The following is a 14681-nucleotide window of genomic DNA, read 5'->3' on the forward strand; positions in this document are numbered from 1 at the left end:
ATTTTTTTTTTTTTTTTAGATACTTCATGTCAACATAAACATTCTCTTCCTTAAGGTTATTTAAAAAAAATAACATAATATTTGAAGAAATTATAAAAATTGTAATTTTGGATCACCTTCTCTTAATTTCTCTTTGTATTTTTATCCTGAATTATCAGTTCTACATTAAAATTAGCATTCAAATGAGAAATTTTAATTATTGGTTATACTTTTATGTTAAAAATTTTACAAGACCTTTCAGAAGACATAACTTTAAAACCAAAGCACTTCTACACTGATGTTTTTAAATTAAATTTTTATTTTCATGTTTACAACACTAGTAAAATGTTTATATAACATTGTTACATTAATATTTATTGGAATTTTGATTTTATCTATTTATTTTAATTATATAATTTTTATCATTTACTTGAATTATATTTAACAAGCACTATGCTTAAAAAGTAAGAAATTTAATTATCCATATCTATGTATTTAAAATTTATATTTTAGTATTGTTTAGAAGTCTATCAATATTTAGTTAATTAACTAATTAAATTTAAATATTAAGTAAAAATATATATTAACATTCTTTAATGCATGTATGCTGTTATTTTTCTTTTTTACATTCTACATGTTAATTTCTATAGCTTACAAATAAATTATAATGCTTTTGCACTGTACAAAGAAAAGATTTTTTTATTTTTTATTTATTAGAAAAAAAGTTCTATAATTTGTTACTTTTCAGTGGTTAAAATTAAAATTTTTTAACATAAAGAATACCAGTTTTCTGTTAAACAGATTTAATTGATTTTTAGTTATATATGCTCTTAAAATTTAAATAATTTTTTTTTTTTGGTGTGAAAGAAATTACTCTTTTAATTGTATCTGGGACCTTTTAGATAATTTTGATACAATGCTGTTGATTTACTGTTTGGTTACTGATTTACTCTTCTGCTGATTTACTGCTTATTCTTTAGTCTTGTATTATTCACATAATATTTATAATAATGGAGTTTGAAGATTCAGAACCTTCACGTCAAAACATGAAGCATATCCAAACAAAAGTAGGCACATCATTTTCTGAGACTATAAGAAGTTGTTTTCTTGAATTGAAACTGTATCAGAATTATACAGTTTAATCTATTTTTGTACGTATGCATTTGTAATTATCTTTATAATATTATTGTAATTGCTGATTTTGTTATATTGATAATGTTTTACTGTTCATAATTAGGTAATATTCCTCTGTTTAATCCTACAGTTTTGATATTTATGAGACAGCAGTTTCCCAAAATGATTCTTATTTTTGTTTTTATTAACACCTTTACTTTCATTACTTCATCTTCTAGTTATTAAAATATTCTTTAACCAACTTTAGCAAGTTGTATATTTTTCTGTTCATCCATCAGCTCTAATGTGTCTTGTTAATGGTTTTCTACTACTTAGATATTGATTTAAAAACTGTTTTATCGTCATGTTTTTTATTTCTTACTTCCTGGCTTCATGCGCATATACTTTCTTCTTTTATAACCTTTAGCTATGAGGCTCATACTTAAAAGTTTAGTCTGAACAAAATTCTGAAATTCTAGCTCCTTTAACCAAATCTTTTGCCTACTATTTATCTTTTCCTTTCATTTCAACTCTAGTCTTTAGTTATTATTACATTTAAAACACTTATTATATACTTCACAAAATTATTAATTTCGTGATATCTCATTTCTTCTGAAAAGGTTAGGATATAAACTGCAATATTTTTATTAGCTTTTGCTTGAAATCTGTCTTGACTGAAATAATTTTGACACTTAAAAAGGCCAATGATTTCAGAGAACACTTTAAGACTAAAAGGTTTGAAACAAGAATAAAAATATAGCAGTAGATGCTAAACCATAAAATTTTCAATGTTAATTGCATGAACTAGGTATCAATAATCTACATAGATTAGTAAGCAGACCTCTCAGTTAACAGTAAAATCATTTTTATTATACCAAGGGATGAGTAAGTGTGAAAATACATTACTGTAAGTTTAAGATCTTATGGATTTACAGCCTGCTCATTATGGGTGTGGTTATCCAGCGCAACGTGCAAGACTTAGTGAGTCAGTTGGTTTTACTTTAACTGCATCCTGTGAAAACAGTCAACCAAAGAAACTTGATCCATACTGGTACCATCTGCACTATGCAGTGAAAGTTTGAATCTTACTTCCAGAGGCCAATTACTTTAAAAAGGTAGAACAAAGAAAAAAACCATGTATATGTTGAAAATAAAATAATTCTGTGGAGTGGAGTAATTTATTTTTAGAAAAGATATTCTTAATGTTATATTGTTTTCTGAAAGTTAAAAAAACTGTTAAACTTAAATAAGAGGAGCTACATTAAAACGTCTTATTATATTTTTTATCAGGTAAAGATGTTCATTTGAAATCATTTACCCAATTCATTGTGAAAAAATCAATTAAAATTCTGGTTAACATTGTACTATAGATCTCACAGCAATGAGTCATTAAATTTGACTAAACTCTGAATTTATAATAACAAATAAGATATTGTAAAAGAAAAATAATAAAATAAACAGTACAACAATAAAAGGATTTTGGTTTCTTTTCTTTGTACATAGCTTTTTTCTAATTTTTTTAAGGTAGTGATTTATTCTTAAAAAGCTGTTCATTGTTTTTAATGTTCAAATTTGCTTAATAATTTTACTTATTATCACATATGTGAGTGGATAACTCATATGTGCATATAATAATATATGTCATATATGTATATGCATGTATGATTCATTGTGGGTAACTGCTCTGAAGTGTTTGTTCTCTTCCTTAAAATGCTTGTTTTATTTGTTTATTTTTATGTGTATTTATGTTCATGTGTACATGTAATTCCATTAATATTATTTATTTTGTTTATCCACACATCCACTTTGTCATACAAAGCCTTTTTTTCATTTTTCCTTATTCTCCTTAACAATTTTCAAGCTTATTTCTCTTCATTTTCCTCTGTTGTTTCTTGCTTGATTGGGTATTGGCACACAACACAAACAGTATTTTCTGTCTGTCTCATACAGAGGATAAGATAAAGGGAGGAGTCGATCGTAGTTCAACTGTCATTGCTAAAGATCCAGAAGGTAAATCAAATACTGTAATAATAATCATAAGAATAATAATAATAAATATATATTTTTTTTAATATAATTTCCTTTTTTTTAATTGAATTTAGATCTAATTTACTTATTTTTTTTTTAAATTAAAAACAGAGCCTGTTCTGTAAAATATCTTGTATTACTGTAAGATTTTGACTAGCTAATTAGTCCATATTTAAAACATCTTAAAAAATTTAATTACATTTTCCATCTTCAAATTTATTTTATTTGTTATTAAAAGTGATTGAATTAAAATTAAAAAATTAAAAGAATTTCCAGAATATATCAAACACTGAAAATTATTAAAAATTGAGATAATATTTTTTTTTATAATAATATTAATTTCTTAACATAAGTCATAAAAAAGTTTAGTACAGTGTAGATGATTTGTTGAACATTAACAAGAATAACTGCTGCAGATGATGGCAAAGCCACACATAATAAACTTAGTGTATTTTATTGCAACAGTTTTAATTAATTTTTATTGTTGTTAACTTGGTGCTAAGGATGTTAACCAGCTAAGGAATGCTGGTTTGGTCAAGCGCTTTTTTCTTTTTTTTATAAATAATTTTTATTATCATCCATTTTGCTCTTCTTATATAGTAAAATGAATGTAATATGATTGGTAAACAATTGAAATATGCATAGTCTCTACTTTTTTAATATATAAAACTTATTCATCAGGCAGTTTCTTCTGTATTCAAGATTTAAGAAACAATCTTGCACATCTTCATTGAAACTTCTTTAACAGTTAAAATCACTAGCACAATTGCATACACATACAAAACAATATTGTATGGCTAATTTATTTGTCTTTTATTCAGTTTTGCATCAATTTGCATTAGCTTTCAATTGAATTATGTTGTAATTACCGAGTAGTTTTTAGAGATTAGTTATAATTCTTCAACAGCTTCTTTACTCCACTCATAGCCTAAGAGATAGAATAAATTAATTAGGTATCATTATTTATCTGTGAAAATGTAATTATTCTATGTAATTTGACATTTTAATGTATTGTTTCACTTGAGTTCAGTGGTGTTGGGATCAATGAAAATACCTTCCACCTCATTTTTGAAGTACCATTTTATCTACATGTGTTTACAGAATTTTAAAGTTAGAAATTACATCTGAAAGAAACATATTTTGATCACAAACTTTATTGAAAACATGAACACATGTAATCAAAAATTAAAAAAAAAAAAATAATCAGAACAAAAACACAACTCTTCATACGCATTAATATTATGAAAGAACAGTGAACCTACAAACACCGTATTCAAACAACGAAGTGAATCTAATAAATAAACATCAAAAATATTTAGCAGATAAAACAAATAAATTAACGTTTCCTAAGGTACTTTTGAATTGGAAACAGGTCAACAAACAAATACTCAACTATCAGGCAACTTAGAAGACAAAATAAAGATCACTCAGCCAAGTAAATCAATGCGCAAACATTAAAACATTTACAGCTGAAAAACTAAAACAAATAAATAAAATTTCACAGATCGAATGAAGTAACAGTGTGAACATGTTACTTTACTGATATATTACTGGTTACTCAACAAACCATGTAACTTGAAGTCACATAGTGCTCAAAAAAGTTCTGCCCATCATAAAATAAGTACTACACCCAACAATGAATACAAAAACTATTCACTTCTGCAAAAAAAGTAAATAAATAAAGACAAGGATAACCAAAATGAAGAATAAATCATGTTGACATGGTAAAGAAAAATTAAAAAAAAAAAACATAAATTAAGTTAAAGTGAAATGGATTTAATTTAAGAAACAAAACAAACCATTATTCACAGAAAACATAAATTCTACAGGAACAGACATAACTTAAACTGCTCCAACCGCATAAATTTTTGTATTGGAGAAACAGAAGGCAGCTTCAAATGAAAGGTACTGTAAACAAATAGAGGCACTATTTAATAATATAGCAGCCACATTGAAAGAAATTATAAATAGACCAGCATTATTATTTTATGCTTACAGAAATGAAACGCTTCCTAATACTCCTGAAAATTATGTGACAGACAGTTACATAAAAATTCACACCAGTAAAGAAAATAAACTGCCTCATTGAAATCGAATAAATATTTGAAATATATTTCTAAATTGTAAACAACGTCACTAGCCTTCAGCTGAAACTGCAGGATAAACAGCAGCCAGTGAGATCGAAATTAGATACAAGACTAATTGAAAGTGTTATTACATGTGTTAAAAACAGAATAAAAAAAGATCTGCCAGGTAGTTTTGTTTTGGATACACAAATTAATCAATAGTTTATAGAAGTATTATTAATAAAAATGTATTGAATTTTCTTAAAAATAAAAAAGTGAATTTTTAATGGTTAGTAAGTATTAAGGGTAGTTTAAATGGCTAGTATGCATTTTCTAATAGTAATTATGCCACTCCATGAACAAATATTTTTTATGTTGAATGATAATTTTACTCTGTTTTTACCTTTCTTTTTTTGCAAAATTAAGTATTCTAAACATAAATCAGTTTAATATATTAACCCATAAAAAATTAAATTAATATTTAAACTATGTAATTTCTACCAATCATCCAATTTGCTGTTATCTGTTATTAGGAGTCTAGAATGTTTTATTATTAATTGGTAATAGTAGACAGAAAACTTATTGAGTCATTTTGTTTATAATATGCTAATGAGCAATGCTAGCTGGCTGAAGAAGCTATTACAGTAGTAAAGTAAATTAAAAGTAAATTAATTTAAAGCAAAGGGAAGAAATTCTTTTGTAAATATTCAATGAACAGTCAGTTTAATGTTAACACTACAACAAATTGTATGGTCTTAACAATGCTGGAATATTGTCCCAAAATGAAAAAAAGGAAAAGAAACTTCATAATTTATATAATTTTGAAAAATAGGTATTAAAAATTTTGCTGTAGTTTCAATACATTTTTAGTGATTAACATAAATGTGTTACAATTACAATATTATACTGATAAATAATAAGGGTGCAGTTTTATTAATAAATTGAAGTAGATTGAACTTGTAAGAAATTCATCTAAAAACAAATCCAATGCTTTAACATGAAACTAGTGCAGAAGGTGCTGGGAATGTAAGGAAGTTAATAGACCAAAAAATAAACTGGAGAATAAAATTGAACAAATTTTTGACTTAAAATGAGAAGATTGTTTCATTTGCAGAACCTGTCAGGAAATATTAGGAATAACTGAAAAGTTTTATTCTAATTTACACAATGACCAAAATCAGTTAAGATCCTTATGGAAGAAGAAACACCGTATGTTTTAGCACTATATGTTTTAGGCTATAAAGTCAGTGAAAAACGGGAAAGCTTCAGGAATAGAAATATTACTATTGAGATTGTGAAAACTGGTGGCAAAACTATACCCAAAATGCCTCAAAAACCAAAAGATTTTGAATGGATGGAATACTGCTGAAGAAATTTTACAAGAAAGGAACTCAGGAAAACCTGAAGAATTATTATCCAATAAGCTTCCTCTCAGTTATCTACAAAGTTTTTACCAAGATAAATTCTTGTTAGCAAAAAGAATGCTAACAACAATGAATGAATAACAACCAAAGGAGCAGGCAGGACTCAGAAGCAGTTTTAGCACAATGGATTACATCCAGATTGTTCAGCAAATCATAGAGAGTACAAGTATACCATGTCCATATGTATATGCTCTTATTGGTTACAAAAGGCATTTCATTTGATTTGATAACAATACAAGCCATAACGACTGCATAACATATCCAGGGTGTAAGCACAGTCTACATAAACTTTCTGCTATATTTTAGATATATGAAGAAGCAAAAGCTACCATCTGTGTCAACAAACATAAATTAGAGATAAATTAAAAGGTGTAAGACAAGACGACACTATATGCTCTTCTCAGCATGCCTCGAGGAAATATTTAGAAAGCTGTAGTGGGAAGAAGAGAGTATATGAATAAATGGTGCGTATCTAAACCACCTGAGATTCACAGATGATGTAAATATCTTTTCTCAAAAACCTGAAGAACTACAAAGACACATACAGGAACTGTTTTCTTTTTCTATTTAGCTCCGGAACCACTGTAGCATCTGAAGGTAATACTTCAGATGATGAATCAGGATGATATGTATGAATGTAAATAAAGTGTAGTCTTGTACAGTCTCAGGACAACCACTCCTGAGATCTATGGTTAATTGAAACCCAACCACCAAAGAACACCAGTATCCACGATCCAGTACTCAAAAAAAAAAAGAAAAAAGAAGAACTGCCCTTACTGAAAAGGGTTAGTAAAAAAGTAACTGCCTTTACCAGGATTTAAACCTTAGAACTCTCAACATACAGAAACTGCAAATGGCTGGTGAACAGTATGGTTTAAGGTTCATCTTTAGACCATAGGGTTCACCAAAGACCCAGGTCATGTTCAACAAATTTTCCAAAAAAAGAAAGATTTTTCTCTCTGGAGAAGAACTTGAGCAAGTGCATCATTACATATATAAAAAAGTATATCATTACAACTTGATTTGGTACAATCGAAGAAGTTGAACGATGAGTTAAGCTTCGGTGGCAAGCATTCAGGAAACTTAACATGGTTTTCAATAACAAACTCCCCATTTGCCTTAAAAAAAAGTTTTTGATCTATGCATCTTGCCAGTCCTTACCAACAGAAGCAAAACTTGGAGATTAACCAATTCAATTCACTACAGAAGCTGAAGGTAATACAAAGAAATGTGGAACAGTGTATGCTTGGATTTACCACATGACATAGGAAAATCTGTTAATGGATCAGAGAACAGACAAAATTACATGAATTATCATGAAAGTTAAAGTATTAAAATGGCCGTGGGCAGGCCATGTACCAATACCCACCGGGTTGGTCTAGTGGTGAATGCATCTTCCCAAATCAGCTGATTTGGAAGTCGAAAGTTCCTGCGTTCAAGTTCTAGTAAAGCCAGTAATTTTTACATGGATTTGAATACTAGATCGTGGATACCAGTGTTCTTTGGTGGTTGGGCTTCAATTAACCGCACATCTCGGAAGTGGTCGAACTGACACTGTACAAGACTACACTTCATTTACACTCATACATATCATCCTCTTTCATCCTCTGAAGTATTATCTGAACGGTAATTACCAGATGCTAAACAGGAAAATAAAGAGAGGCCATGTACCAAGAAGAACTGATGCCAGATGGACTAAGTTAGCATTTGAATGGATACCGCTAGATATAAATGCTTAAAAAAATACCAAAGGCTCATTGGACTGAATTGGCAGAAGATCGTGAAAGACCATATTAGTTGGAAACATGTGGAAGAGGCCTTCATCCTGCAGTGGATTGATAACGGTTGAAATGATGATGTCGTATTTTATTTTTTTGCTAAATTATGAAGTTAATATCTCAGACTTGGAGATCTTTTTAATGTACTATAATGAATTTCATTCAAACAATGCTAGTGTTAATTATTACCATTCTGTTTACTGTTAAAAGATTCTTTTGGTTGGGATTATTAAATTCCCATTAAAAAATGTTTGCTTTGATCTCCTGTATTTCTTCCTGATATTTTCCTAGTCAAGTGGAGTCATTAGAGTGGAGCCAGTTTTGTCTTACCAGAATTAGTTTAAAACTGTTTTATGGATAATTTAATTCAGTTCAGTATTATTTCAATATAGTTGAAATTTTTGTGTTGTGTAGACCCTTTTGTCTAGTTATAGATGAAATTTTGAGCAGTGATATATTTGCAAAAATATACCTACGATACTAGCTTTAAATTCTGTATTCTGGTCGATATATTTTACAACTACTTTTTTTGTTAATTGATTGTTGTTTTCTACTTCATGAACTAATTTAACACAATAACATAATTTTTTAAGTACATTGATGCCTCCTAAGAGTCATTTTCATAGCAACACTTGTAAAAACATTTCTTGAGTTAAATTGACAAAAGTTCTGGATTTCTGAAGTAGTTTTGAAATGCTTTGTAACCTTAATTAATCAGTTAATTATACTTATAAGTTACTCAACTTGTTTATTGATACTTTATAATATTATTATACGCTAGTTTAATATGTAAATCATTTTTACTTCGTAGAACCATCTCTTATTTTTAACACACGTCAAAGTTGGTGATGGTTTATTAACAAAAGCTTAAACAAATTTTTTTTGAATAGTTTGTCATAAAAAAAGCAATACATATTCTTATACTTCAGTTAGCATAACTGGTTATTACAAATGACTTCTTTTCATAAAGAGGGTAATTTTTTCCTTAACTCATACTAGAAATATAAATTTAAAAAAATTTAATAAAACAAAACAAGAAATAAATAAAACATTTTAAACATTTAAACAATAAAACATTAAAGAAACATTTTATAACCAATACTACACAAATTTTGTTAAAATTTTTACTTTTTGAAGTCAGCATAAAAATGCGGTAGGTATAGTGTTTGTAGGTATTTGTTTTTATTAGACTTTAAAAAAAAATTTTTTAAATTGAATATTATTAACTTGTATTTTTGTGCAGTATTTGAATTTTATTTTATTTATTCTTTATTTTTATTTCAACTTTACTTTTATAAAACATCATTGAGAAGCTCTTGTAGTTTTGATTTATTTTGAGTAAATTATCCAATTGGCTTCTTTTGCAACCAGATGAAAATGTATAAAATTAGAGAATAGTCATGTTTATGAATCTAATTCTTAGATAGATTTTAGCTTTAATTTTTTCTTTGTAAACTACTTTCTATTTCTCAGTGTTTATTAATTTTCAGTGAATCTGCTTTTGATAACATTACAGCCAAATTTTTTTATAGACTCAAAACAATAATTAATGTAGCTAAAAACATGAAAGCTTGCTTAATTTTTGAGTTTTATAAATTTTGTTTAATATTATACATAACAGACTCTGTTCAGATTAACATATTGATCCATAATTAATACAATAATAATATTAATTAGATAGTAATATGGTAATTTATTATTATGTTACTGATTCTTTTTTTCTAATTAAAGTAAATTAAAAATAAATTTTCTTGACTAGATAAGTACATTTCCATTTAACTAGAATCTATTTTAAAAATTACATTTAAATTATGCATGTTTTTTTTGTAATGCAAATGAAATTTTTTAACATTCAGTTTCTTAAGCATTGTGCTTAAATTAAGTTTATTTAGCTTTCTTGTTGCTTGAAATAAAAAAATAAATAGATAATATACAACAATTATTATCACATACATACAATGTATGTAATTTATTTTTTATATATAGACTATTGATTTTTTCTTTTCATGAAAGATTTTTCATTAAAATGGTCACAATATATATATATATATATATATATATATATATATATATATATATATATATCTGTTTTAAATTGTTTTGCTTTAAAAATACTTGGTGGCTAGAATAAAAGGAACAGTTTTCATTTTTTGTTATTATAATGTTTCATTTCGAGGGAAAAATACCATTCCATGCCAATTAGGTACATCACAACAAATTGTTGCAGTTAATCTTTGTTATTTTTTAATGGAAGGAAAAATAAATTCAAATCTTTGTGTGTGTTTATATGTATCATGAGGATTGAATTGGATTAATTGTGGTACTGACATTTTTTCATATTAAAGTGTGTTGGAATATATTTGCTTGACGCATGCCAAGAGCACAATTGAGAATGTGATTAAGTAAGTCTGCAGCTTTATCACTGTGCTTTGATGTTAATTGTTTTAATAATAATGATTAAACAAATTTATTATAGGTATCCTACATTCTTAAAACAGTTTGCAGTTATTAATATAATCTCATTTTCATAAATTGAATTATTTCATTTGCAGTTATTAATTATAATTGCATTTTTACAAACTGGGTTATTTCATATTGAATATTGTTTAGTGTTTATGCAATGATATTTTATTAAGAGGTTTTTTTTGTTTTTAGTTAAAGTTGTTTAGTAACAAGTTTATTGGTTTACTGAAGCAAGCATTTAATGCTTATAGAGATTATTATACTTATTTAATGAAGAGTGTATTAAAGATTCTAATATAAATCTTTAAAATTTCCCCCTAATCTTTTTAGATTTTTATTATATTACTATGTATTTCCTACTCATGTCTTCATTTAAAGAAAATTAAAAAAAAAAAAACATTTCTGTAAGAAGTGTAAAATTTACAATAAGTTTTCTTACTGTACAATTTTTTTTTATGTCAATCAGTTAGATGCATGTATAATTTTGTAGCTTCTTTTCAGATTATTTTACATATATTTACTTTTGTGAATCATTGTAATTTGTAGATAATTAAAGAAAATAATATATTAATAGTTGTTTAAATATTCCAATGCCTTCCACCAAAGCATAAAATATTGTAGGAAAAATATACGTAGTTGTCTACATAATAGGTTATGTACAGTACCATTTCGTATGAAAATATTTTTTTTTTTTACTTTCACTGTTTTAAACTACCACTGATTTTAATTACCATTTATGTTTACTTTTTTTCAATTTATTTGCAGTGGTCTTTGTAATTAATTAATAAATATGAATTTTTTTTTATCCAAAATCAAAGTAACAGGACTATGCATTATTTTACAACAAATACAGTATTTTTATAAACTTATCTTTTAAGACCCTGTAAAATTTTAAGAAAATACACTCAATGAATTCATGTAACATTTTTAAAATAAAATTATTAGTTAAAACAATTTTAATTACGTTAATCAGATTGAGTAAATAGTAGTATCCTGGGTAGGATCTCAAACATTATCTTTTAGAGTCTGATAGTTTTACATTTAAAACATCTTGAGGAGTAGCATCCTGAAAAGTGAAGGATGTTAAGTAAAAATATTATTCCAATAGACAAACAATGTTTAATATAATTGTTCCCATTGATTATGGAAGTTAAATATTAGGTACAGTTCTACTGTATGCTGTTGCTATTTGTTAGTGACTACTGGCTGTAGCTCATAGCTCATAGCCACTTGGAATTTAAGGGAAAAAGCAAAAGTATTATTTAGCATTAGATTTATTAATTTTTTTTTTTTTTTCAATGATAGGAATAATTTATTTGCTGTTTCTTTTAACTGGCCACATGTTAGGCTTGGTGTTTTTAATTTAGCAACACAATATGTGTTGAGCATGTTACAAATTTATACTTATATTTTAGTTACTAATCTTATAGCTCTAATTTTAAGTTTTTAAGGAAATAACAAAATATTTCATTTAAAAAGTTTTTCCAAAAACTATTTTTTTTAAAAATGTTCTTTAATTGTGTATGATTTCTAAATATTTCACTAAAATGTGCCAAAATTTGTGGCTCATTATTTATTACTCCGCAGTATTGTATTACTGTTTGGCTATGTTTTTAATAAATTATTTATTTCTGCAACACATCTAATTTATTATTCTTTTTTTAATAAATAGGATTATTATATATTTGTTTCAATATATTTACTTTACTTTTATCATGTATATTTTGTTATTTCCAGAATGATGAATTATTTTATGTTATTTATAAATTAAAATTTTATTTTATCACAAACTTATTTTGATAAACTAAAATGATGCCAACCAAAAGTATTTTATTAAATTATAAAGACTTATTACTTGAATTTGAAAATTTTTATAACTTATTTCAGTTAAAGGGTTTAATCAACTGTAATCTTTTTAAAATAAAATGACAGTTTCTTTAAAGAGATTTAAGCTATAGGAACTTGAGTCTAAATAAAGTTTACAAGGTATACAAAGTTTAGGTGTGTTTATTTATCAGTAATAAAATTTTCAATTACTATAGTTGGTCAGTCAATCCATTTAGCAGTTAAGAATTTATGACTCATTCATTTATAAATAATATATAGATGTGTTGAGAGGGTTAGTAATTAAAACACAACTAATATTCTTACAACATTACATAGCTTCTTACATTATAGGTACGTTTAGTATTACTATTATACCTGAACACAGCTGTAATATATTATTAGTGCTACAACTTAAAAAAAATAATATAATTACACCTTATTGAATACATAAGAGTGTTGCACTTGTATGCATGATTTAGGTATTTGAAGAGATGGATCAAATTGAAACCATAATCACTTTTGACATCTTTTCTTAGAAGATGTATAAGTTTTTTTTTTTTCACCTGAAAATAAAAAAAAAAATTTCTTATTAATTATTTACATAAAGCATATACATTTCATTCTACATTTCTTGGTTCATGAAATATTGTTTCATTTTTCACTTCTTTAATATGCGTAACATTTCTTAATCGTTCTATAATTTTCTAAAACAAAGTTAAATCCTGATATTTTTTATTTCTTCATACATTTATTTATATTACTTATTAGTGGGACAACTTTTTTTTTTTTAATTTAAAATGCTAATTAAAACTACACAATATATTTACTGGTAGTTTTTGTTTTTTTAACTATATAAAATTTGTACAAAAATTTCTAAGTTTATTTTCATAGTTTTATCACTTACTTTAGCTTGTACTAATAATACACAGGTAGTTCTTACATAAAAATTATGTTAGACAATACCAGCTGTAAACATAAATTGCCAATCATTTGGTTCTAGAATGTCTTACAAGAATTTTAGCTGATGGATTATTTTGATGATGTTAAGTCATTGAATATTTGATCAAAATTCATTAGTTGGAAATTTACTTTTAAAGGGGCTGAAATATTTATTATAGCTAAATAATATGCTAAATAATATTATAGCTCAAATAATTATTATAGCTAAATAATATTTAGCTCAAATCATTAAATATGATTTTGTATTACATAATAACTGAAAATACATGTTATATTTTTTAATAATTTGAGGAATTTCATTGTTGTAAATATCTTTGAAACTAATTGAAGCAAAACACTATACGTATATGAAGTTTTTTGACCTTTACAAAAGCATTCATTGATTTGGAATTGTATAGATAATAAGGAAAAGAGAAATAATTAAAATAAAATAAATAAAAAATGGCATATACAGACAGAACAGTTATTTAAAGAGTCAATTTACTATAATAATATCTGGATATTATAATCTGCAGAAAAATAGAAGTTTCATACAAACTTCTCTATAAAAAGTGATCTGATAAAGATATAGTCATTCTTCCCCTTGCTTGTTATCTTATATGTTAATTTGCTGCTTTACACAATTTGTCCTGATCTTTATGACATTGACTTTTGTAAAGCATTTTAGATATTAGTGAAACTAGTCAAAGTTGCTTGTTCTGTAAATAATGACATTCATTTCTTTAATGAATTGAGAATGACTGAATTCCCTGTCGCACTGAATATCCTGCATATTTTGAACAGCTTAAGGCTGATAAGTAGCAGTATATGTGGGAAAATGAATGAGTTAATTTGAAATCAAAAAACCCTTTTCTTATTAAGCCTGTCATCAGTTCATAGGATTGAATCATTGTCAGAAGTAATTTTTTGTTTTGGTTGAATGACTCAGGTCTCCTACAATTGTTAGATTATGGCATATATACTTACTTACTTGTTATGTAGTATATATACTTGTGGAAGAAGCAGTAATGAATTAAAACAAAAATTTTAAACCTGAGTTATTA

The 14681-nt window shown here is 26.1% G+C and overlaps 1 protein-coding gene across 8 annotated transcripts in view; it reads left to right on the forward strand.

Moving 5' to 3' along the window:
- CaMKII (Calcium/calmodulin-dependent protein kinase II) overlaps window positions 1-14681 on the forward strand; it is a 724082-nt gene that overhangs the window by 611037 nt on the left and 98364 nt on the right. For 6 of the 8 annotated variants that reach the window (XM_075360384.1, XM_075360386.1, XM_075360388.1 and 3 more), the window contains exon 13: window positions 3043-3102. The exons of the other annotated variants lie outside the window; for them this stretch is intronic. In XM_075360384.1, coding sequence (XP_075216499.1) covers window positions 3043-3102 — 60 coding nt within the window. The remainder of the gene's footprint in view (window positions 1-3042; window positions 3103-14681) is intronic. 8 annotated transcript variants of the gene reach the window in all.

The sequence above is a fragment of the Lycorma delicatula genome, chromosome 3, assembly GCF_047948215.1.
Source record: "Lycorma delicatula isolate Av1 chromosome 3, ASM4794821v1, whole genome shotgun sequence".
Taxonomy (NCBI): domain Eukaryota; kingdom Metazoa; phylum Arthropoda; class Insecta; order Hemiptera; family Fulgoridae; genus Lycorma; species Lycorma delicatula.